This window comes from Ictidomys tridecemlineatus, chromosome 11 (genome assembly GCF_052094955.1).
Source record: "Ictidomys tridecemlineatus isolate mIctTri1 chromosome 11, mIctTri1.hap1, whole genome shotgun sequence".
Taxonomy (NCBI): Eukaryota; Metazoa; Chordata; class Mammalia; order Rodentia; family Sciuridae; genus Ictidomys; species Ictidomys tridecemlineatus.
The window spans coordinates 98,611,471-98,637,713 of NC_135487.1; the positions used below are offsets into that span (position 1 = coordinate 98,611,471).

The 26,243-nt window shown below is 41.1% G+C and overlaps 1 protein-coding gene across 1 annotated transcript in view; it reads left to right on the forward strand.

Moving 5' to 3' along the window:
* The window catches only part of Notch2 (notch receptor 2), a 151,504-nt gene extending 129,672 nt beyond the window's left edge, over window positions 1-21,832 (forward strand). Inside the window, exons 23-34 of the mRNA XM_078026900.1 lie at window positions 4,529-4,765; window positions 6,870-6,982; window positions 7,795-8,300; window positions 9,592-9,939; window positions 10,807-10,949; window positions 11,076-11,286; window positions 11,706-11,802; window positions 13,423-13,591; window positions 14,227-14,528; window positions 15,305-15,452; window positions 16,227-16,324; window positions 17,232-21,832. Of these exons, the coding sequence (XP_077883026.1) occupies window positions 4,529-4,765; window positions 6,870-6,982; window positions 7,795-8,300; window positions 9,592-9,939; window positions 10,807-10,949; window positions 11,076-11,286; window positions 11,706-11,802; window positions 13,423-13,591; window positions 14,227-14,528; window positions 15,305-15,452; window positions 16,227-16,324; window positions 17,232-18,620 (3,761 nt within the window). The 3' untranslated portion in view covers window positions 18,621-21,832. The remainder of the gene's footprint in view (window positions 1-4,528; window positions 4,766-6,869; window positions 6,983-7,794; window positions 8,301-9,591; window positions 9,940-10,806; window positions 10,950-11,075; window positions 11,287-11,705; window positions 11,803-13,422; window positions 13,592-14,226; window positions 14,529-15,304; window positions 15,453-16,226; window positions 16,325-17,231) is intronic.
* Window positions 21,833-26,243: the final 4,411 nt, after the last annotated feature.

Consider the following 26,243-nt stretch of genomic DNA (forward strand, 5'->3'; position numbering starts at 1 on the left):
CATCTTCCATACATGGCCTTTCTCTAAGTTACAGATCCATTCTTAGTGAAAAAAAAAAAAAAAACTGACAGTAAAACTAGCTTCACTACAATCATTTAGTTCTGCACCCTAGTAATTCAAATATTTTTTTTCTTTCATTTCTTGCAAGCTCTGCTTCATAGTCTCAATTTGGTCTGGTTGTTTCTAATCTTATATTTCATAAAACACAGAACATAGAACTGATATAACATTGTAACAAAATTATCCTGGTCAGCAAGATTCCTTGATGCTTCAAGCAAAAGCAGCTACTAATCCCTTGAGTAAATAATACAACATTTATCTGATTTGTTTTTTAGCTAGCTAGTTTTTGGTTCCATAGGGTGAGGGAATGAATGAAATGAAAATAGTTGCCTACTTTTATAATTCCAGAGGAGGAAGCTGTTGGTCTAAGGCTGTGCCTACATAAATGCAGAGCATCATTCTGCTGTGGGCATTACCAACAACCTCCAAGCAATTTCCTAGAAAGTAGGAATAAGTATTATTTATTAGAAGAGATCAGTTATGATTGTGTGTATTCTGAGTAAACTGTGAAAAAATGTGAAAGGCCATCAACAATAATGGGAAATTCATTCTCTTCTGTGTCAAAGAGATTGGAAGTTCAGAGAAGTATTTATATTGTCTTACATCTTTGTGTCAATGAATTTTGATAATTTGGTGTCCTAGAGTTCAGAATTTGGCTCAGTTAAGATAGAAGACTACTAGTAGGGTAGTTATTGAAGAATGAGGTTAAAGGGGAAGAGAAAATTTAGGAGAAACAGCCTCTAAATATTGAAAATTTGTTGTGTGAAAAGGAGAATTGTTCTTTATTCTAGAATTCCATAATTCAAAGAGAAATAGAAGTCAGCTCCAGTTCATTATTAATTTATTGCTTTGAATTGTATTGGTTTAGGACAAGCTACAGCTGTGGTGGTAGCTTATTAAACCTCAAATCTAAAAGCTAAACACAAGAGTTATTTTTTTTCTGGTTATTCAAATAAACTCTGCTAGGTGTTGTGCTACTTTTCTATATATTTTAGATATGTGGTTTAAAACATTTGGCCTTCAAGACTTCCACAGGAAAGACAAACTTGCAGAGTCATGTAGCAGCCTTCACTACCTTAGTCTGGAAGTGACATACATCACTATCTTTCACAATGTATTATCAAAAATTATTTAATAATCTCCAACTGTCTTCAGTGGAGGCTGGGAAATCTGGGAGAATACATGTATATTCATCTCTTACTATACCAAGATCTCTTTATTTATTGTCTAAGCCCAAAATAGTTCAAATCACAAGGCAACAAAATTTGTATCTTTTCTAACCCTTTCTTGGTTATTATAATTGACTGCCTTTCTCCCACCCCATCCCAGCTTTTTGAATATTTTATCCCACTGCTTTTTCACTTCCATGATTTTAATGAGAAATTGGCTTTTATTTGTATTGAAACTCCCTTGTATGGGATATGTCTCTTCTCTCTTCATGTTTTCAAGCTTCTCTTTATCTTTTGGCAATCGAACTATAATAGTGCTGGTGTGGATCTCTTTGAATTTATCCTAGTTAATATTTATTGAATTATTATACCACATTTGCTTGTTTAGATGTGTGGAACAGTATTTATCCTGACTTATCTGGCAATTGGCGAATATATCAGGAGACTCAAGTTCCATTTTTAACATCATTATGAGAGTTACCACAATGCCTGTTTTTAATTTGCTATCCTTTTCAACTTTGGATCCTGGCCTGGGTACACTTTTAGTTGTTTAGTTTGAAAACTAACTAAGAGTTCTGCCCATCCCTACTATTTTGCTTTAGGCCAAAGTTGCATTTATTTTCATTTGATAGATCTGTTCATTACTAGTAGTTCCATTCTGATGGGAGACTGGGTATTTATGTTAATATATTCTCAGTTGCTAAATATCTAATATTTTGTGAGACTCGAAAGCACATATCAGTTTTGTTTTTACTTTATTTTCATTTAACTTCTAAATAGGTGATAAAGTAAAATATGCACATGGACATAGACAAAAATGTATACATGAACACATAGAAAAAGCATGCGTAAAACACATCTTCCCATCCATGTCCCTCTCCCTCCATGCTGAGTTCTCTCTGTGTCACAAACAAGTAATTATCACTTTTAGTTTCTTGTGTGTCTTCCTAGGGTGTCTTTTTTTTTTTTTCCTTAAGTATTCTTCAGAATGTCTTTATGAGGCTGGGGATATGGCTCAGTTGGTAGAGTACTTGCCTTGCATGCACAAGGCCTTGGGTTCAGTTCCCAGCACCATAAATAAATAAATAAATAAATAAATAAATAATTAAAATAAGAAAAGAATGTCTTTTTGTATATGGAAGTCAAATATAAAGTTTTTTTTTAACTTTGAAGTTGGACACATTTTTAACATGGAGATATTTTCATATCAAAATATAGAACTTTCTCAAACTTTTAATGCTGTAGAATTCCCTTTATTGGTGTACCATATTTCACTTAACCAGTGCCTTAGTAATAGATATTTGGATTATCTTGCATACATATAATTTTTTAGGAATAGAATTGCTGGATTGGATAATATGTGCATTTGTAATTTTAGCTGATATTGCTGAATAACAGTGTATCAGCAAACCAGTTTCTTCTCCAAATCGTTGAACATATTCACATTTTAAGAGTCATTTAGTTTTCTTTATTTCTGTTATTTATCTGATCTTAATCTGTTCCCCTTTTCCCATTATGCTATTGATCTTAATAGTTTATAAAAATTAGTGATCTGATATAAAATGAAAATATTTTCTCATTATACTTGTTTTTTATATTTTCATTTTCTTTGTTGTGATTTTTTTCATGAAGACTTTTTATTTTTAATCAGAATGAGTTTGTAATGCTTTTCTATAGCATCTGGGTTTAAAAAAAATACTTTTCATTGTCAATGGACCTTTATTTTATTCATTTATATGCCAAACTGAGAATCGAACCCAGTGCCTCACACATGCTAGGCAAGCACTCTACCACAGAGCCACAGCCTTAGCACCTAGCATCTGGATTTTGAGTCATATCTGGCAATACCTTCCCCATTTTCTGGTTATAAAGGAATTATCATTTTTTTAATATTTATTTTTAGTTGTAGTTGGACACAATACCTTTATTTTATTTATTTATTTTTATGTGGTGCCGAGGATCAAACCCAGGGCCCCACATGTGCCAAGCGAGCACTTGATCTACCACTGAGCCACAACCCCAGCCCTCATATATTTTCTTAATAAAGCTGAAATACTGAAGCACTTTTTCCGTATTACTGCTGATTTTTCCTAATATAATTTACTGAATATTTGATCTTTTACACAATGATTTGAGATGTCACTTTTATCAAATTCTAAATTCCCCTGTGTTTGGGGTATTTTTTTGGACTTTATTTTTTTGTTTTATTGTGCTATTAATTCACCAGCAACTTTGTTTTAATTACTAAGGATATTCTGTATGTTTTCCTTGTTGTAGTTTATTTTTCTATATAATTTTAAAATTAGTTTGTCTATTTAAAAAAATTCTGCTGGTAAATTGTTATTGGGGTCACATAAATTTATGAGTTAGTATAGAGAAACCCACTTTATAATGAAGCATCTTCCTACCCAAATCATAGTATATTTTTTCATTTATTCAGGTCTCCTTTTGTGTTTCTCAGGACATTTATAAAAGTTGATTTCATGTAGGACAGCATGTTCTTCTTAAGATTATTCTTCATGTTTTGCATCTTTTGTAGTTGCTATTGAATATGGAGCCTTAGTTTGCATTTTATTCTTTTTTAAGTCTTGCTTATACTAATGATACTATAAATGCAAGCAATAGGAATATAGAACTTTTTCTTTTGTAACTTCTGAAATTAACCATGAAAGAGTCATTGATTTTTTTGTTTGTTTCTTTCTTTCTAAAATATGTTTGAAGATATTCATGTGAGATGACTCATTTACACCTACTATACATTAAAGTTCTGTTTTAGTTAGAATAACCTTTGAACTCTCATCGGGATATTTCTCCTTTATTATTTTAACTAAAAACTTGAAAATATTTATCACTCAATTCAGCTTCAATTTAACCAATATCTTTACAAAGCTATGATCAGTGTATTTACTAAATTATATTGTTTTAACTAAATTTATATTTTAAATTAAAATTAATAAATTAGTGAAAAATTATTGAGTCTTTCCTGAGCTTCTTTTTTTGCCTTTGAGATTGAACAAATAATAGTACCTACTCTATAAGATTCTACTTCTTTGGGTCATGTAGGAGAGATTATGTGAGGCCCTAATGTATTCTTTCTTTTTCCCATGCTGCTCACCAGGAAGATGGTAGCTGTCTTGGACCAAGAGTGCACTTTGCCCTGTCCAACCTAAAAGGTTCCACTCCTAAAAGAAGAGTAGTCTCATTAATTGTGAAAATCCCAACAAGGATGGTTGTCTTTTGCTAGAGAGCAGTGGTTAAAGGACTTTCATAATTCTTTCCCTCTCCTTTCTCTCCTCCAGGCCTACTTTGTGAAGAGAATATTGATGACTGTGCTGGAGGCCCCCATTGCCTTAATGGTGGTCAGTGTGTGGACAGGATTGGGGGCTACAGTTGTCGTTGTTTGCCTGGCTTTGCTGGGGAGCGGTGTGAGGGGGACATCAATGAGTGCCTCTCCAACCCCTGCAACTCTGAGGGCAGCCTGGACTGCATACAGCTTACCAATGACTATCTGTGTGTCTGCCGCAATGCCTTCACTGGTGAGAACCTTTCCAGCCCCCTGGCCACTCTGCCCCGCGGGGGGCCTTGGTGAGCAGGTTCAGCATGGTGTGACTTATTCTAGAGCCAAGCGAAGCTTTTCCTATGTACAAAAACGACCAGCTTAGTTTAAGATTGCAGTTCTGTCATCATTACCATACAGCCCCAGAACTCTTCATCTGAGTGAAAGAGTATTTTGTTTTCAGGAATCTTATATCTAGCACTGGTTCCCTGGTCCTGCCTCCTTTGACATTTAGTGACTTGAATTACTGGGTAGTTCTTTCACTGCCATCAGGACTCAGAGGAGTTTAGGACTTTCTTAGATGCTTAAGAGAGTGGGTCTGAATGGGGATGTTTAGCCAAAAATCAGTGGTTCAGAGTAGGAACAAGAAAGCTGCAGTAGTCACAAGTAGTCACAAGTATGCCCTGCCCTGCTAAGGCTTGGCCTCGCTCCTAGTCTTTTCTCAAGCTTTATTTTTTTCCACCAGAGGATATAATGATGACCAAGCCCTGCCCCAGAATAGGGACTTTATCAGCACTTATTAGTCCACTTCTGAAGAAGGGCAGCATGGTGACTTTTGGGGACTTAAAAATAGTTGAATGCATTTAGATGTGGCTAGATCACCAGATACTCAGATTTAAATCTGTCTTGCATTTTCTGGAGTCTGTAGTTGTATCTCCCATGTTGAGCATGTTATCATGCCCTGCGAGTCAGATGATAGGCTGTAGTAGTCCATTTACTAGTCATTTGGCAAGTGGGATACTACTGCATCCCCAACCCATCTCTAGCTGGCCTTCTCCCTTCTTTCCTCATTCCCTTCTTCTCTTCATCCTTTCTTCCTTTCTTCTTCACTGCCTCTCTCCCTTTCTTCCTTCTTTCCTTTCAGTTTTAAAGATATGCTGCCTTAAATAATCTTAGAATTTTACAAAGAATGGGAGGGACTTTGAAATATGGAAGCTATCTGGATGCCATAATCACACAAAAAAAGAAACAGTCTACTTAGTGAGTCAAGTGTGGGGCATGGAAAGAATATGAATAGTCTGTCTACAGGCTCATATTGGCCCCAGTGTGCTTGGGAAGCCAGAGAAGCAAAGATGGCTCCAGTTTCTTTCATTGCCTCTGCGGATGTTTTTACCTGGAAACAATGGCAAGCATACAAAGGAAGGGGAAAACAGAGAAGAAAGGTATAGAGAACCACCTTGAATGATTATTCCACTGCCAGGAAGTAGAGTTTGTGCTTATTCCACACTTGTGAGTGAAAGGAATCCCTTGAACTGCAATAGCAGTGAGATGTTGTTGCTGAGCGAGAGAATAGCAGACCCCTGAGTACTGTGTCTGTGTGATACCTGATCTTGGTCAGTGTCTGCCACTGTGATTTGGAAAGTCAAACATTTGTAACTCTGGTTTCTTAATTCTGAATGGCCAAAAGTGCTACTATTTTAATTTTTTAAAAATCTAAATGACCACAATCCAGATGAGCCCATCTCCTATTATTTGCCAAGAGACCTCAGCTGAGCCCCATGTCCCTTCTATGAGTCCAGTTGCCTGGTTCACTTTCTAGTGGAGCCAGATGTCCTTTGGCTTAGAAATATTTCTAGAGAAAATTAACTCTGGGAAAATGAAGCTGTATTTTAGGGTAAGACCAGTTAAAGTACAGAAATGCCAAAATAATTGAAAAGAGACCTCATAGATAGAAATTCTCTGTAAACTGTCAATGCCTGGTTAGATACATTGGTCCTGGTGGAGATTCTCTTATGAAGTAGAAATATAACAAAATGGGCTATAAAGTTTGTTGAACAGAAGTTGGTAATTAGAGTCACTTCTCATATGCATCCTTTTAGGGCTTGGTTTGGGGATGTGGCTGCTTGTGCTTTATTGTTCAGATGAGAAAGATGAAGGAATTGGTGTGAGCCAGTGAGGGCATCATGTTGAGGTCCATCAAGTGTCTTGCCTTCTCATATCCCTGGAAGCTTAGAACTGAACTCTCATACCTCTTTCTCAGTCTGTGGCTGATTCCCATCCCAGTGGGGTTCTGTTCAGTAACTTGACCTTACTATTTCTGCCTTTTAAAACTGTGTTATTGTTGTTTTTCCCCCTGCCTTGAGGCCGTCACTGTGAAACCTTCATGGATGTGTGTCCCCAGATGCCTTGCCTGAATGGAGGGACTTGTGCTGTGGCCAGCAATGTACCTGATGGCTTCATTTGTCGCTGTCCTCCAGTGAGTGGCCTGATGCTGATTTAAAGAACATTCTCTCTTCCATATGATTTATGACAAAACTGAGATTAAATCTGAGTTTTTCAAGTTCCTTAATGGGGAGTTTTCTCAATTTTACCTCCTTCAGAAGAAAGCACTTTAGGCCTTCCCAGAAACTATGAGTTTCCCAGTCTAAGACTAAAAGTTTCCCTTTGGAACACTAAGGGAAAACCACAAGAAGTGATGGAATGTCCCCTTAAAATAGAGGTACTGTCACTGGTTCTGTGGTTCCATGCCAGAGCAGTCTTACTGCCCTGGTTGGGTGAAATTCTATTCTGCTTATGTTGTTCCTTAAAGTAGAAAGCAGCTTAATTTCAGCCATTTGTTGTGCAAACTCTTGCCACTGCCAAAGGCTGAAAGTTTCCTAAAAGAGAAGTCATTATGTGTGTGGAGACACCCAAAAGAAACCTGACTAGTAACCTTGACTTGGGCTGAGCTTGATGTGGAAGTCTTCTAGGGATTCAAAACTTCCAACAGGACTCCCCCACCCCCACCCAAAGTCATTGTAGAAATGATCTAATAATGATTAGAGAAGGTGGACTTAATTTTTAGAGGTAAGCTCTTAAAGTGAGAGAATTCTACATTAATCTCATGGAACCTTCAGCTCTTATCCACTGGCTCCTCGAACTAGATTGAGGATGCTATATGAAGGGATCTAACCAAGTGTCTGTCTAGTCTTTGTCTCCCTATAGGTATGCAAGAGAGGGGGTTAGGACCAAGAATAGGGCAAGTCGTAGGTCTGCCTGCCATCCTCATTTCTTCACCACCTTCCACAGGGCTTCTCCGGAGCAAGATGCCAGAGCAGCTGTGGACAGGTGAAGTGTAGAAAAGGGGAGCAATGTGTGCATACTGCCTCAGGACCCCGCTGCTTCTGCCCCAATCCCCAGGACTGTGAATCGGGCTGTGCCAGCAGCCCCTGCCAGCATGGGGGCAGCTGCTACCCTCAGCACCAGCCTCCTTATTATTCTTGCCACTGCTCTCCACCATTCTGGGGCAGCCACTGTGAACTCTACACGGCCCCCACCAGCACTCCTCCTGCCACCTGCCTGAGTCAGTACTGCACTGACAAAGCTCGGGATGGCGTCTGCGATGAGGCCTGCAACAGCCACGCCTGCCAGTGGGATGGAGGTGACTGTTCCCTCACCATGGAGAACCCCTGGGCCAACTGCTCCTCCCCACTTCCCTGCTGGGACTACATCAACAACCAGTGTGATGAGCTGTGCAACACAGCCGAGTGCCTGTTTGACAACTTTGAATGCCAAGGGAACAGCAAGACATGCAAGTAAGGGCTCCAGGCTCTGCAGAAGCCAAAGGGACTGTCACTAACACTCCTTGGTTTCTCGTTCTTGCTGTAACCACTCCAGTGCTTCCACCCAAGCTGCCTCCACTTTTCAGATGGTGCCAGCCTTGTCTCGTCACAGCCACCTGCGCTCTCCCTCGATGACAGAGGGGTGCTCATTGCATAACCATCCTTTCTTTGCCTGTCTTTGCCTTCTCACCTGCTGCTCTTTGACCATTTGGAAGTGTTATTTCCTACCCTTAGGCAGCTTCTCAAGTAACCTGCCTACAGGATGGATAAAAAGGTCTGTACCTCTCTCTCTTCACCAATTCCTTTCCCTTAGACTGGTTTTCCACATCTAAATTTATCTGAAAGCATGAGCTAGATTAGGTCTTTTAAGATTCCTCCTCTCTGTTCCAGTTAGAGAATGCTTTATGGTCAGTATTGTAACTCTCCTATTAACCATTGCATCTAGCCCTAGTTAATTCTCAATAATCTTTGTGAGGCATAGGTATTGTTAATGATCTTTCATATATGAGAGAACTGAGGTATCAAAGGTTAAAGAACTTTCCAAAAGCACACACAGTACCAATGACTCCTACTCTTTTCACTGAGGTACATGGCAAATTGTACCAGATGATAGAGTTATCAAGGGATGGAGGTAGGGGTGGTAGAAGAGAGTGTAGCAAATGATTGTGAACATTTATGTTTGGGGGTCCTAATTCCTTTTCCTAGTATTTGAAAGAGATTATACGAGTTAGATCTAGTATCCTCTATGGAACACCCCCTTCCCCTGCTTACTTTCTGAAGTTGCAGTCGCTCCTGAGAGGGAAAGAAATGGGCCACACTGGTTCTCTGTCAGCCTTTGATGGTTCCGCGTCTAGAGCCATCTTTGGCACCTTTTACTTTCTAAGGCTCTTTGTTACCTCATTTAAGGGGAGCAGTGGATACAAAGTAGAGGAAACATTAACCAGGTTGACTTTGGTTTCACATGTGCAGCTTTGGTTAAAAATCTGAATGAGCAAGAGTGTGAGTTGCATAGGAGCCCCCATGTGCCTAACGTGCACAGTGTTGTTCCCCATTCAGGGAACAGTCAGTGATACTGAGTGGCATAGACTGAATGCACTCCACAGTGTCAATGACAGAAAATTCAAAGAAGGCTTCACAGGCCATATGGATCCTGATACAAGCCACAAAAGATAGGTAGCAAAATCCACAGTAGTTCCAAGTGGAAAACAAATGAAGCTATGTCTAATTTGAACCCCTTTCCCCGTTCTTTCTCTTCTTTGCTTAGGTATGATAAGTACTGTGCAGACCACTTCAAAGACAACCACTGTGACCAGGGATGCAATAGTGAGGAGTGTGGCTGGGATGGGCTGGACTGTGCTGCTGATCGGCCCGAGAACCTGGCGGAGGGTACCCTGGTCATTGTGGTGTTGATGCCCCCTGAACAACTGCTCCAGGATGCCCGCAGCTTCTTGCGGGCACTGGGCACCCTTCTCCACACCAATCTGCGCATTAAACGGGACTCACAGGGGGCCCTCATGGTATACCCCTATTATGGTGAGAAGTCAGCTGCCATGAAGAAGCAGAAGATAACACGCAGGTCTCTCCCTGATGAGCAGGAACAAGAGGTGGCTGGGTAGGTATCTGGTTTCTGAACTTGTTAAAGGTGAATTCTTTAAAGCTGAGCATTTTGAGATATAGCAGAAATTATAACTCAGCCTATGAAAATACAAAGCTTAGGCAAATAGAAAAGCCCATTGCTTAAGACAAGCCCATTATCCCAGTACTTTTGTTTAAGGATAAAGATTTGCCCTGATCTTGAAAAAGCAGGTGGACTCGAGCAAGTGGAAGGCAAGATGTTGGGGAGGCCTTCTTAAATGCCGGAACTTTTTTCCAGAGTTGCCTCAAAACCCTTTATTAGCAACTCCTCTCTTGTATTAGTCATTGAGTTATCTACAAGACTTTGTACTTAATGACATGTCTCTTTGACAAGGGCAATAATCTTCATTTGTTCTGTCATTCATACCCCACTATTTGTTGGTATATCCCACAATTTTTTCAACCCTTCAGCTAATGAAATATGAATACAAAAATATGGGAGTAGTAGGGCCTCAAATGTACAGGGGCATGCTTTTAGTGTAGCACTCAGTGCCACCAAATAGGTGGGAAGGGATGGAAGAAGACCACTGAAGCCTTTGAGAGGAGGGCACTGAAGGCCAGCCTCCCCAGCTTCCTCACTTAGCTTTCATTGCCTCAGCCAGAAGCCTTAGGTCAGCCAGACTAAGGAAGGTGAGACATTCTTTTGGTGGGAATAAGTGTTTAGGATCTGAAGGGACAGTGTCCTAGTTTCTGAGATCTTTCTGAAGGCATCATCCCAGAGGTGAACAGTCTGATGCTGAGAGGAGGAAAGAAAGGGTTATATAACCCTTCTGACTCAACTTGCTGGAACTCCCTATTCTACCTTCCATTTCCTTTCTTCCTTTTTGCCCTTGGCATCCCACAGCTCTCAGGTGTTTCTGGAAATTGACAACCGCCAGTGTGTTCAAGACTCAGACCAGTGCTTCAAGAACACGGATGCAGCAGCAGCTCTGCTGGCTTCTCATGCCATCCAGGGGACCCTGTCGTACCCTCTTGTGTCTGTTGTCAGTGAGTGGCATTGGTGTTAAGGGGAAAGGTCGGGTGGAGAGGTCAAATGGCCCTCTAAATGAACTTCAGTTTGCTATCAAGAGGTCGATGGTTTATATAACAATATCCGTTTCTCTGGACTTTCAGGTGAATCCCAGCTTCCAAGACGCACTCAGCTACTTTATCTAATTGCTGTTGCTGTTGTCATTATCTTGTTCATTATGCTACTGGGGGTAATCATGGCAAAACGAAAACGTAAGCATGGCTCCCTCTGGCTGCCTGAAGGTTTCACCCTGCGGCGAGACTCCAGCAATCACAAGCGTCGTGAGCCAGTGGGACAGGATGCCGTGGGGTTGAAGTAAGAGGGTTGGCCAACAAGCCACTATCCATAGTAATAAGCAGAAATGAATAGAAAAGCATGTCTTATTGAATCATGATTTTTAACTTCTAAGCTCTGGCCATTATTCACAATGAACAAGGTTCTGAATGACCCATGAGTGACTGAAACTATAGTGTCAGAGTCCGCAGGTGTAGTCATGTGAAAGCACTCTGTGCTGTCACATGGTGCTCAGCTTCTATGTGGTGGCACACTTTTGTTGTAAGCTCTTTCTCAGTGGGAAGGGAAAAGATGGGTACTCTGAAATGTCATAACTCTCTGGCCTATGACCTTTATGTCAGAGATTACCCTTAGAAGCAGGTGGGGAAAGTGTTTAAAACCACTATATTTATTAATGCCTTAACCTCTGTTTTTGTTTCTCCCCTTTATGATCGTATCAGAAATCTCTCAGTGCAAGTGTCAGAGGCTAATCTAATTGGTTCAGGAACAAGTGAACATTGGATGGATGATGAAGGACCCCAGCCAAAGAAAGCCAAGGTAAGCTGGCTGCAGTAAACCACCATCATCAGTCATCACCGGATCACTTTTCAAATTTCTATTATTTGATTCTAGAGTGTTCTAAGTAGAAGGAAAAGGTGGTCACGTTTATGTGTTGCCCAGACAGGTAGCTCTCTCAGCTTCTCACAAACAGAGGGAAACTTAGGACATTAATGACCTTGGGTTACCTAGTCATTTTAGAATGTTTTCACGACCTTCTAAAAATAATAAAACATGCTTTCTTCCTTCGTATCATGCTGTTAGTTGAGTCAGAACTGTTGTGTGATCGGTTTCTCTCATGACTAGATCTCTTTGGGCACCTCTTCTGTAAGAAAAGATGGACTTAACAGTAAAGAAAGCCAGTGACTACAGGCTTTAGAGGCTCCACATCTTGAGCACAGGAAACTAAAACCTCACAGAGCAAGAGGTAGATTGGGTTGGAGGCAGATGTGAGGAAGGAGACTGCACATCCTTAGCTACATGTGGCCAGCAGCCAGGTATGGTGCAGTCCTGGCCAGAACTGGATTCAAGTCCAAAAGTCTGCTGCTTAGTAGCTAGCAAGTTATCTTACCTCTTTGTATTTAATTCTTCTTCTCTTTAGAATGGGGATATAGTAACTCTTTCCTCTGTGAGTTGCTTTGAAGATAATATAGCAATATACCTTACCTAATTCCTGTCATATACTAAGAAGTCATAAATGGTAGCTACTTTTAAATTATCATCAGTATTATTATTCTTCAATCTTTTCCTGAGTGCTTATTCTATGCTGGATACTATATTGGGAAAAAGGCTGATTCCCTCTTCTCAAGACCTGTCCATTCCGGTAGAGACTGTCACATAGTAAGTGTAAGTACTTCACATACTCAGTGAAGTAACGGTAAACAGAGTGTGCTAAAACAACACTCACCTACAAGAGGACTTAATTTCTATTTGAAGGGTAGGTAGCAGTTAGTCAAACAAAAAATGGGGGAAAAACCATACCAGGCAGAGGGAAGGACACAGGGCAGGGGCCAAAAGCAAGAGTATGTTGAGCTTGGGATGAAGAGGTGGGGAGAATTATCCAGATGATGCAGGAGAGCTGAGCAGGAACCACATCATGAAAGCAGTGGATAGCTGAAGTGATGAATGATATAGAGGATCGGAGCAGTATATCAGTCAGCTTTTTCACTGCTGTGACTAAAAGACCTGACAAAAGCAATTTTAGAGGAGGAAAAGTTTATTTGGGGGCTCATGGTTTCAGAGGTTTCAGTCCTTAGACAGCCAGCTGCATTCATTGGGTCAGCCCTATTCCTTGGGGCTCAAGGTGAGGCTGAACATCATGGTTGAAATGTGATGGAAGGACACAGCTTAAGACGTTACACCAGGAAGCAGAGAGAGCTCTGCTCAACAATGGCAAAATATATACCCCAAAGGCATGTCCCCAGGGACCGACCTCCCCAAATCTAAACCTTCTTTCACTGACTTACACATGAGCTTTTGGAGAATACATATCTAAACCATAACAAGCAGGAAGAGATAGAAAACTGGATGGAAGTTAAAAGAAATTGTGGGAGACTAGACCAGCAGTCAGCAGCTTCTACTGGGAGTCAGATTGGTAGGAAGTATTGTTTCCCCTCCTAGGCTGAAGATGAGGCTTTGCTCTCAGAAGATGATGACCCCATTGATCGACGGCCATGGACACAGCAGCACCTTGAAGCTGCAGACATTCGTCGCACACCGTCACTGGCTCTCACTCCTCCTCAGGCTGAGCAGGAGGTAGATGTGCTGGACGTGAATGTCCGGGGCCCAGGTTAGTACCTCAAGCCTTTCCCACTTCACTAGGCAGTGCCTGCCTTGGCTCTGTATGATTGTCCTATGTTTGTTTCATTTGGCCATATGCCCCCTGCCAATTTCATGGGTATAGAATCAGCTTGAGGAAATGATTGTTTAAGGAATACAGGCAAGTAGAACTTTCGGACTCATAAGGAAGGGAAGTATTTCACATTGCTGTATATAAAGCATGTTGAGAAGAAATAGGCTGATTAAATGGATTTGATTCTCCAAGGATACAAAAATAGTGCCCCAAAGCAAAGGACAGAGAATCAGTTTAGTTCCTACCTTATGTATATGATTCTATTAATATTGGATATTATAAAATGTTGTCCAGTTTAAATTAGCCTAGCACTTAAACTTGAACAGAGAAGCTTATTTAACTTAGAGAAGAGCTGCCAGCTCAGAAGGCTCTTTCATTCCCATTATTCTTTACAGAAAAGACAGTATCAGAGGAAAAGCTGGTGAAAAATATAGAATTTATCACCAGTTATTACAAGAAATATAAGAAATTGACTTCCCCTAAACATAATGTTACTCAAATAGAAGTATTCCAACAATAGGGTTAATTCCTTCTATTCATTGAATACTTTCTGGAACTTTCCTCTTCTACAGATGGGTGCACCCCACTGATGTTGGCTTCTCTCCGAGGAGGCAGCTCAGATTTGAGTGATGAAGATGAAGATGCAGAGGACTCTTCTGCCAACATCATCACAGACTTGGTCTGCCAGGGTGCCAGCCTTCAGGCCCAGACAGACCGGACTGGTGAGATGGCCCTGCATCTTGCAGCCCGCTACTCAAGGGCTGATGCTGCCAAGCGCCTCCTGGATGCAGGTGCAGATGCCAATGCCCAGGACAACATGGGCCGCTGTCCTCTCCATGCTGCAGTGGCAGCTGATGCCCAAGGTGTCTTCCAGGTAAAGAAGCCAAAAAGAATGTGTTTGGATAATGAAAATCTGTTATAGATCTACAATATTTTATTTTTGTTTAGGCATTTAATATCTAATTGAAATCATTCAGTAAGTCTTCAAGAGGTTAGTCATACTTGCTAGATGGGAAAGAAAGAAAAGAGAGGCAAGCCAACTGACCTGCTCTAGCTAGCCATATAGTGACAGAACTAACAGCAGGTTGCACCAGTCTTCTGATTCTTAGCAATATTTTGATGTGCAAAGATGCTTCCAAATGCACAGATCAGAAGGGAATGAAACCTGTTCTAAAGCCTTTGACTGGTGTTAACTGCCCTAGCTCTCTGGGTTTCCAGCTGCTCATTGGCACTTTTCTTAATCTGACTTGACATTGTTCTCCTCATGTCCCTTTATTTTAGCCTTTTGAGGACATTAGAAGCATTCTAAATCTCCTTTGTCTATATACTGTAATTGAAGTTGTGATACTTCCCTACATTTCTTCTGCTTTCCTTAGAAAATAGAGGTACCTCACTTTATGTGGGCCGTTATGTCTTGATGAGTCATTTGTTGGTTCATCCATCCTTTCTTTTTTTTTTTAATTACTTTTTTTCATCCTTTCATTTAACAAATATCATTGGTTGACCATGGTAGAATCTTGGACACAAAAATAACAAGTCTCTACCTGCCCTTTAGGAACTTACAGGTTTGCCTCAGTTCTGGCTCTTATTTCTTCTCTTAGTTTCATTATTTTTCCTCTCCAAGTGACTGTTTTCTTACTCCTCTTCTAGATTCTGATTCGCAACCGAGTAACTGATCTGGATGCCAGAATGAACGATGGTACTACACCCCTGATCCTGGCCGCCCGTCTGGCTGTAGAGGGAATGGTGGCAGAGTTGATCAACTGCCAAGCAGATGTGAATGCAGTGGATGACCATGGTAGGGACAAGAGGCAGGAGTTGGGATTCTTACCTGCAAACCATGCCTCTAAGGAGGAGAATCATTAATTATTAATCCTTCTCTGATCCGAATCCATTAGAGATTGATCCATTCTTTCATTTATGAATTCATTCATTCTTCTTTACCATAACATGTTCAGAGACCTGGGCCAGTAGGGGTCCCTAGATTATGTGAAAAGGGAGACTTTTTATAGGGTTTTCGAGCCTCAAAGAAGGCTCATGAAAGGTTCACCTGTGTGGGTTCCTAGGTACACCGCTTTTTAAAAAATTTTTAATATTTATGTTTTAGTTGTAGTAGACACAATACCTTTATTTTTTATTTATTTATATGTGGTGCTGAGGATCGAACCCAGGGTTTCGCACATCTAGGTGAGCACTTTACCGCTGAGCCACAACCCCAGCCCTGGTACACCACTCTTGATAGAAAAATGTATTAAAGTTTATTTCATAGGAGGGGAGGTCTTCAGTCTGTGAGCAGGTCTTCAGTCTGTGAAGGATAGATTCTATTATGTGGAGGTCATGGATACCACATGCAAGTGATCCTGTTACCTGCCTCTGTCTAATGGCTGGGAAGCCTATATTGAAGTCTTCCTAGAACAGAGGGAAAGGAAGATATTACTTTCTTCTCTGTTGGGCCCCACGGATAATTGGCTTCCTGCTGATGTCTATGGAGTTCAGGGTTTCCCTGTACAAGTCAATTGGTGCTTCCTTTTAAAAGGAGTAGGATGCTTATAAAAATGTTTTTCCTCTGCAGGAAAATCTGCCCTTCACTGGGCAGCTGCTGTCAATAATGTGGAGGCGACTCTTTTGCTGTTGAAAAATGGAGCCAACCGAGATATGCAGGACAACAAGGTATAGTCTGTAAGCTGGGAGCTTGAGGATGCTCATAGCAGTGCCTCACTTATTTATAAAGTCCTTCCCTTTTCTCCAAATAGTTTTTTTTGTGATGAGTATAGAAGAGGCAGGCTGGGCAGGAACCATCAAGCAGAGAGTTTGATGAAGGTCCTCTCTTCTATTAGTCACACTTTTCTTATATTTGTTTGATTTTCCTCCCTACTGTTCTTTTTTTCTGTTCTTGGATACCATGATGTTTTCCTGTTTGATTTTCCCCTCTGAATATTCTGTCATGCTTCCCTTACCTCACTCATCTTCTCTCGTTTGCTTCCTCTTTTCCTTTATCTTAGTTCTTTCCTCATGTGTTATTCTCTTCTCTTTTACTCTTTCCCCTGTTTTTAATTTTTTTTAGTTGTAGGACACAGTACCTTTATTTTATTTATTTATGTGATGCTGAGGATTGAACCCAGTGCCCCACACATGCAAGGCAAGCGCATTATCACTGAGCCACAACCCCAGCCATATTTCCCATTTTTACCTTAGTTCTTTCTCTTCCTACCTTTCTTATTTGTAACTGTATTTCCTTTTAGAACCTTATGTTGATAAGCTCAGTTCTCTTTTAAGTGAGCCTTTGGCTCAAGGGCATGTTTTATTTCATGAATTCCTCACTGAGGAGGTGCTGCCCGTAGGAGGGAATATTGGCTCTTGGTGAAAGGTGAAATAAGCTTATACATTTTATATATAAATCACAGGTATACATTCAGCACATAGGTAGATAGACAGCATGCCTGTGGTATTAAAATCTCATGGGGGAGGCACTTAGGGAAAATATATCTAAGGGGGTTGAATTAAAAAAAAAAGAATCAGTAAGACTGCTTGTATCAAGAGTGTTATTAAAAATGTTTGGTGTGGGTCTTTTCTGTAGGAAGAGACACCTCTGTTTCTTGCTGCTCGGGAGGGGAGCTATGAAGCAGCCAAGATCCTGTTAGACCATTTTGCCAATCGCGACATCACAGATCACATGGATCGTCTTCCCCGGGATGTGGCTCGGGATCGCATGCACCATGACATTGTGCGCCTCCTGGATGAGTACAATGTGACACCGAGTCCCCCAGGCACCGTGCTGACTTCTGCTCTCTCACCTGTCATTTGTGGGCCCAACAGGTCTTTCCTCAGTCTGAAGCACACACCGATGGGCAAGAAGCCTAGACGGCCCAATGCCAAGAGTACCATGCCCACTAGCCTCCCTAACCTTGCCAAGGAGGCCAAGGAAGCCAAGGGGAGTAGGAGGAAGAAGTCTTTGAGTGAGAAGGTCCAACTGTCTGAGAGCTCAGTGACTTTATCCCCTGTTGATTCTTTAGAGTCGCCTCACACATATGTTTCTGACACCACATCCTCTCCAATGATCACATCCCCTGGAATCCTACAGGCCTCACCCAACCCTATGCTGGCTACTGCCGCCCCTGCTGCTCCAGTCCATGCTCAGCATGCACTGTCTTTCTCTAACCTGCATGACATGCAGCCTTTGGCTCCTGGGGCTAGCACTGTGCTTCCCTCTGTGAGCCAGTTGCTCTCCCACCACCACATTGTCCCCCCTGGGAGTGGCAGTGCGGGAAGCTTGGGTAGACTACATCCAGTCTCCGTCCCATCAGATTGGATGAACCGTGTGGAAATGAATGAGACCCAGTACAATGAGATGTTTGGCATGGTCCTGGCTCCTGCTGAAGGCACCCACCCTGGTGTAGCTCCCCAGGGAAGGCCACCTGAAGGGAAGCATATCACCACTCCACGGGAGCCCTTGCCCCCCATTGTGACTTTCCAGCTCATTCCCAAAGGCAGCATTGCCCAACCAGCTGGGGCTCCCCCGCCTCAGTCCAGCTGCCCTCCAGCTGTTGCAGGTTCCCTACCCACTATGTACCAGATTCCAGAAATGGCCCGTTTGCCCAGTGTGGCCTTCCCCACTGCCATGATGCCCCAGCAGGATGGGCAGGTAGCTCAGACCATTCTCCCAGCCTATCATCCTTTCCCAGCCTCGGTGGGTAAGTATCCCACACCCCCTTCACAGCATAGTTATGCTTCCTCAAATGCTGCCGAGCGAACACCCAGTCATGGTGGTCACCTCCAGGGTGAACATCCCTACCTGACACCATCCCCAGAGTCTCCTGACCAGTGGTCAAGCTCATCACCCCACTCTGCTTCTGACTGGTCAGATGTGACCACCAGCCCTACTCCTGGGAGCGCTGGAGGAGTTCAGCGGGGACCAGGGACACACATGTCTGAGCCACCGCACAACAATATGCAGGTTTACGCATGAGTCTGCCTCCGTTGCAGAGACAGAACTGCCTATTGTGAATGCTGCTGAGGAACAAATGAAGGTCATCCGGAAGAGAAGTGAAGAAATCTCTGTAACCAGCTTTTGGAGGCAGGAGAGAGAAGACCATCTTTTCAGAGAAGCAATTTATGGGCTTCACTAAATATCTGCAAAGTTTCAGGGGAAGAACTTGGTTCCTTTTAATCTCTTGCCCACCAAGTCAAGTTCATGGAAATGCAAGATGAATGCAGCCCTTGGGGCCATGTTTACTCTCTTCTATTTGGAGAATAGGATGGATGCCTTTTGTAGCCCGGACATTCTTGCAGTTTGGACTGCATTTTAAGCCCTGAGGGCTTCTGCTACATCCATGAGAAGATTCTACACTAGAGTCCAGTTGGGAATTGTGTCCTGGAATTCTGACTAAGTTGACCTATCTCATCTTCTCAGCTTGGAAATTCTTTCGCTTCATTTGGTGCTTTCCTTTTTTGCACCTTTCCATGGTTGTAGCCTACCAGCATATTAGAGGGCAAGACTTTGTGCTTTGAATCATTCCTGCCCTGGAAAGCGACTTCATCCTCCCTTTCCCCTCCCACTTCCTCAGCACCCCTCGGAGTCTCACAGGGTTTACTTTGGTTATGGTTCTCAACATAAACCTTTCAAGTATGTTTCTGTAAAAAAAAAATGAACATGTTGCATTCTACGTATATCATTCCTCAAGAGAGAAGGGGAACAAAATATTTTTCTTTGAATAGATTTTGGGGGCAGGAGATCCCTTCAGGAGGCTGCACCTTAATTCTCTTTCTTGCATGCAGAGCTGCATAGAAAGCTCACCAGGATGAAGGATACGGAGTTAATTGTTTTCTACTTGTGGACCTAGTCAGTGTCAAGTTTTATCCTCAGAAGCCTAGGTACTATAACCTTACCCCCCTTTTTTGAAACCAGAAAAAGAGCCAGAATGTGGGAAGACCAAGACATAAGCTAACTCATGGAAGAAGCAGTGACCTGGAAGAAGCAGTTACCGCCCCTCTACTTGGGATACCAAGCATCCCATCAACTGGCAGCATGAATCACATTTGTTTGTCCTGGATCTTAGGACGATAGGTCTACTTTCCTCCCTCATCCAGCAGGTGAAGTCAGTCTTTGCTGTTGAGCCTTTCCTTCCATACATCCCCACGGAAGAAAATGTCTCAAACAATTTGTCCTTGCCATTTAGGACTGAACTTTCCTCAGCTCAAGGGACCCGGTGACAGTCATCTTCCTTTGATCACAGTCTATTTCCTGATTTTCTTTGAGAGCAGGAGCCTGTTTACCAGTTCCCCTCACACTGTGCAATCTGAGTTCCTAGTGCACCCAGTAGGTTCTCACTGGACTGTGTCCACTGCACTGTGTTCCAGCAGGGCATGGAGAGTTGGACTAGTTTCCTAGGGGACAGCTGTAAGGCTGCCTTTGCCAGCTTTTGCTCTCATTTCTTTTGCTCTGAAGCAGTCATGACATTGCCCTTTGGAAGACTAATATAGAAACTTCCCAGGGACCTTTCCTTTGCTAGAGTCACTTTGTAAATGATGACAGATTTCATGCTTTTCATTGTCACCCTCATGTTCTGATTATGATTGCACCTCACCTGAATCTGTTCTCTAAATTATGGTCTTGATGACTTGACTCTCCATCAAGATGAGAACCAATTTAGTCAGCTATAGAAACAGAATGGTTTTCTTCCTCTTCTCCTTGGGTCAATTATTAACTGGCCCAACGGCCACATTGCCACTTCAGTACTATGATGCCTGTGACGCCTGTAAAATTAGTTCTGCTGGGGCATTTTGTATATATTAGTAGGGATTGCCTGTTCTGTTTTGGTTTAACAACAGTCCTCATTCATGCAGTGCCTGGGGGTGTTCACCAGTGCTTCCCACTGACCTCATTTATCTGTCTGTGGCTCCCTATGGAAGTCCTTTGTGTCCATTGGCATAGTAGTCTACAAATAGTGTTTTTCCATCCCTCCAAGTTCATTGAATCAACAACAGTAATTAGTTCTGACCTGGTACATGAAGATTGTTTGTTTGTTGTTTTATTCTTTCATATGTCAGCATTCTGTCAGTCACTTTAGTGGTGTGTAAACATTTTATCATTCCAAATGGGGACTCTTTCCTTGGGCCAGTTTATTAATCCAGCACCTATCTGATGCATGGACCATTCTGGACCACTCCACATCTACCCCTCACTGCCCTCCTGCTCCATATCCCCACTGCTTGAAAGTATCAGCCTCTGATCCAATTACTGGATCTTTTAAATCCTTCTCCTTCTCCAAGCACAATGTAAGACTGACTTCCATGTTTTTCCTCTTTGGGATACTTTTCCTCTTTGGGTTTGTGGGGAAGGAATGTGAAAGCTGCCATTATAGACAAGAGGCTCCAGGGGTAAGGATAGCACTGCCTTTCAAATGTTTTACCAATCTCACATTTTAAGAACCATTGAGTTATATAGTTTCTTCTAAAAGGGAAGGTAAGATGGATAATCACTTCTCATTTGGATTCTCAATTGGAGACAAGATTTATGGAATGCTTTTATGCCATGCATAGATTCCCCCCTGCCCCCCCACCCCCGCTTTTGGTTTATTTTTATTTTTATAAATTCATTCTTTCTTTGACTCCTTGTCTGCCTGCCTTTGAGGATAGGTTTGTTGTTGTTGTTGTTGTTTCTTTCTTACTTGTGTTTTGTTTTAAATATCTTTTTCTGACTTACATGATGGTGGGAGAGGGAAAGGCTTGAGGGAAAGTGAGATCAGAAGTTAAGGACTTTGGTGTAAGCAATCAGTTGTGATGTTCAGTCCATTATATCATTGTTAAATTTGCCAGTTTGTAATTCTTGCATAGAAAAGAACCAGAGGTGTAGTGTCGTGTTGGCACATGGTTTGGGGATGTGGGTCTTAACTGATACATTGAGTGATGACTCTTTGGGAGGAGACATTTATATGTCCCAAGGCCCCCACCAATAACTGTTTGGTTTCAACTTCTTTGTGTAAATTTCTCTTAAAAGTGATATTTTATCTGTGTGTATGAGAAACCCAATAACCAATAAAATGACCGCATATTCCTGACTATACATGGTAAGGAAAGTGCACGCTTTGTTTTTACTTTTCAAAGTTTCATTCTAAAAGTAGTTAAGGTGAAATTTATATGAAAGCATTTTTATCACAAAATAAAAAGGTTACATGTCAAGCTCAGTGGTATTGCATTTTTTTTTTAAATTTTCCAGTCCTGTATCCCTGTCCTTGTGATTATATCATGATGTCATAATTTGGTGAGAGAAAAATAGTTTTCCTTTTCATTGTGAATCCTACAGAGCCTAATTGGGCTGCTTTTTTGTTGTCTTCTTCTTCTTTCTCTAATCAGTTCACAAATAAATGTTTTTGAGGGAAAACTTTCCATCAAATCAGAAGCACCATAATACTGAGTCGTAATACTTCCATGCATCATAGTACTTTAATGCTCCCACCACAGCCAGTGAGCAGTGGACAGTTGCTCAGGACAAAGCACCTTCCAATGGAAATGGGGTGTGTTTGTTGAAGCAAGAATTGTTAAGATATAAATAATAATTAAATAGTATCAGAACCATTGTTTTGTAATATTATTCCTCAAATTAAACTTTGTGTAGAACATGGCATATAGTATTACAAAATAGTATTTTGTGTATAAAGTAGTTAACGTTCACATTTGGAGCTGGGGCAGTAGCTCAGTGACAGAGCACTCGCCTAGCATGTGTGAGGCACTAGGTTTGATTCTCAGCACCACATAAAAATAAACAAATAAAATAAAGGTATTCTGTCCATCTACAATTACAAAAAAAATTAAAACATGTTCACATTTGGACATTTACCTATAATCAGTAAGACATTTGAACATGAATATTTGGTGTTTGTGATATGTGTGGCATTAGCATTCTCATAAACTTCAGCATCTACTTTATTTCAGTATTTTCCTGTTTTGCAGAAACTTCTGAATCACAATTGCATACTTAAAAATGCTAATAGTATATGTTAAGTGACTTGAAACTTGTTATGCTTCAGTTTAGCAGATGAGTTTTATTGAAGATAACTGTAAACACAGTTGGTAACACATTGGTTATTCCCGGTGTTATAATTTCATTAAAAATAAAAAATTGAGGGCTGGGGTTGTGGCTCAGTGGTAGAGAGCTCGCCTAGCATGTGCGAGGCCCTAGGTTCGATCCTTAGCACCACATAAAAGTAAAATAAAGATATTGTTCATCTACAACTAAAAAAATAAAATATAAAAAAAACACACAAACCACAATTGACTCTTCATGTTTAAGAAGAAAATTAATTTGAAAGCAAGGAATGACCACCCTGGCAGACTGGCCTCTCAGAGCTAGAGTTGCTACCTGTGCACTTCTTGAAACTTTACTTGCTCCGTGGAAACCTTGCTTCAGTAGATCTGGGCTGAAGGCTATTGGTGTGCTGACAATATCCTACCCCTGCAATATTAAGCCTGGGAGCCTAACCTCCAGTTACGCAGAGATCCAGAATGATAAGTTTGGATACCAGATCATGATCATGCTGGGGCAAGGGGTGGTCTCCCTCAAGTCATGCAGCTTAACAGCCCAAGGGCCAGGCTGGCTCCTTTTTCAGAACACAATGAACAGAACAACTCTTCTTAACACCTGCATGCTAACCAAGATGTGATCTGTGGGGGAACTGCAAGCCTATTACTGCTGCCACTGTTTTACAGCCGTAGGGTGTACCTGTCAGGGTATAAATGAGTGTAAAAACAATAACACATTTCCTTTTTTGGCTTAAAACATTTGCAACAATCAATCCCAACTGCAAAGAATGGGCACACTCAAATTGGTATAATTCAAAGAGGCCTTATTTATGAAAGGATTATTACAGAAGACATTGTCAGATGTTGGGGAAACCTGGGGGACAGCACAGAAACCTCTGGCCAGGAACAATGAGCTATCCCCACCCTAGATCTAGAGGGGCAAAGGCTGGCAGAAGTTAGAATCCCATAGTGCGGGTTTCCTCAAGAAGAACCGAGACTTCTGTCAAGGCACCCTGAACCCTAGGCCGCTCAGAAGAAGGAAACCAGGGGAAGAATACCCCGGCTTCATTCTCCACCCCACCTCCACCCTGGGAGGTGAATCCAAGTGGAAGCTTAGAAAGGGTTGCCTGGGGCTGAGAGCTTGGTGGAGAAGGGAAGACAGTGGATCTGAAGGTACTAACACATGGTCTCCTCAAACATTCTTCCTTCAACTGTAATATTTATGAGAAATTTCCACTAGTGGAGTCAGCATTGATATATCAAGGCAGGAAAAACAAACTATAAGAAATTATGCATTGGTAATCCCGACTGGAATTCTTTTCCTGACTTCCTTGTGGGTTTCTTTATTGCTTTGGCTTTGGGCACCCACCCTGAGCATGACCAACAGTAGGCTGGACAAATGATGTTACATTCATTCAAATGAAGCCTGTACATGGATGAAAGTCAGCCATATGCCATATGTAGCAACACCAAGAATTGTCTTAGACATGATACTGAGCATAATAAATCAGACAGAAAAGAACACACTTTGTATGATTTCCATTATACAAATTCAGGAAAAATAAAACAATAGTAAATAGAGATCTGAACCATGGATACTTTTGGGGGAGGGGCATCTTAACTAAGACAAGAGCAAGATGAATCTTGCTGGAGTCCGAAAATCTCTTAAGCAGGTGATGGTTATATGAATGTATACATCTGTAAAAGTACATGTAAAGTTTAGCTTTAAGATTTGTGCATTTTACTTATGTAAGTTGTATTTTAATAAAATACAGAACCTACAGAAATATATAAACACCTAATACAATAAGAAATGTATGTCATCGTATTTATTTCAGACTTTCAAAGTTGACATACTGCTTATAGCTTAACTCTCCTATTTTTTCCTCTAATTCCATTCCTCCCTTTTTTTCTTTCTTCCCTCCTTCCCTCCTCTCTCAGTTACTGGTTTTCATGAATTTTGTTTGCAGGGACGATCTTCTTAAAAACATCATTGTATGTAATATTTCAAACTCAATTATATGAAATGTGGGGTTGAATACTTATGAAGTTAATTAAGTAATGACATAAACTAGTGCTTTAGCTTGCTGGGCAGGAGTTCTGGGTTCCAGCTGAATAATTCATATCCATTGGGTTCTGGCTGTATTTGGCACCTGGTGGCATTGGTTTAGGATTGATTCTGGGTTTTGTAACCTCACTGCAATTTTTAAGAGCCTCTTTGTAAATCCTCACTGCTTCATGAGCCTATTTTCACAGAATTCAGGCCATGCAAACATTGGAGTATAGGGACCCAGCCCTTATTCTCTGTGATGGAATTGTCTCATGTTTCTCCCTCCAAAATTACTTTTCCTTGCCTTCTGAGGAAGGCTGAAAGGCAGGGACTAGGCAGAGGAAGGGAATTAACAACTAATCATATTACTGTAGTTATTGCAAGGTTTTACATGTAAGAATTGGAAGGGAGGCTAATAAGACTGTATACCTGAACGACACAAGAAAACTTATGAAAGAATTACCATAAACCATCAGGAATTTAATAGAGTGATGTAAAACTAATTCATAGAAATAGATTTTATTATTTAAAAAACTAGTTGGAGGATATATGATTGAAAAGAGGTGCACAATTATAATAGCAAACACACACACACACACCACTAACCATCAAAAAATTGCAAACCCCAAATATTAACAAACATCACCCACTGTTTCCTTATCAGGTTACAGCTTTATCAGTTGCTGTTGCTTTATCAATTATAGCTCTAGTTCTGTCCTATTCTTCCCATTTTTCCGCTCTCCTGATTCTCTAGATAAAAATGCTGAATATATCTGATTATGCCCACAACACAGATAAAATTCATTCAAATGCTCAATTGCTTGAAGCCCCACTAATATCACCTAACAAGCACTTCAAATCCTGAGGTGGCCACATTCCCCAAGGTATGCAGCTTCTCTGCTGCAGCACTCAGAAAGGGGCACTTATTTGATTGATTCACAGAGCTACTCCTGGTGATTTTTTTTCACACAAAATATCTTTTATTCTTAATTACAGAAAATCAAAACTGCAATCTAGTACTATTCATAAGACCCACTGATGTCACTTTTTAAAAAAAATATAACTATATAGTAGCTTTTAAAACATTTGAATTCACTCAGATTTGTCAGTTAATCATTTTACCTTTACTGACTATGATTTTACCAAGTTGTGAGATCAAACATTTACAACCACATCATTTTTTTTTCTTTGGTACTGGGGATTGAACTTACGGTCACTCAACCACTAAGCCACACCCCCAGCCCTTTTTATATTTTGAGACACTGTCTCAGTTGCTTAGGACCTGGCTAAGTGCTGAGGCTGGCTTTGAACTTGTGACCCACCTGCCTAAATCTTCCAAGCTGCTGGGATCACATGCGTGTTCCAACACACCTGGTCATCCACATTAATTCTTGACAGAATTTTGATGTCTGATACTATCTAGATATTGAGCGACATCCAATTAAAACATCAGTTTACCTTTCATTTACCAAAGAAATTTTATTCAAGTTTCCAAAACAAACTCGAAAGGTTATTCTGGGT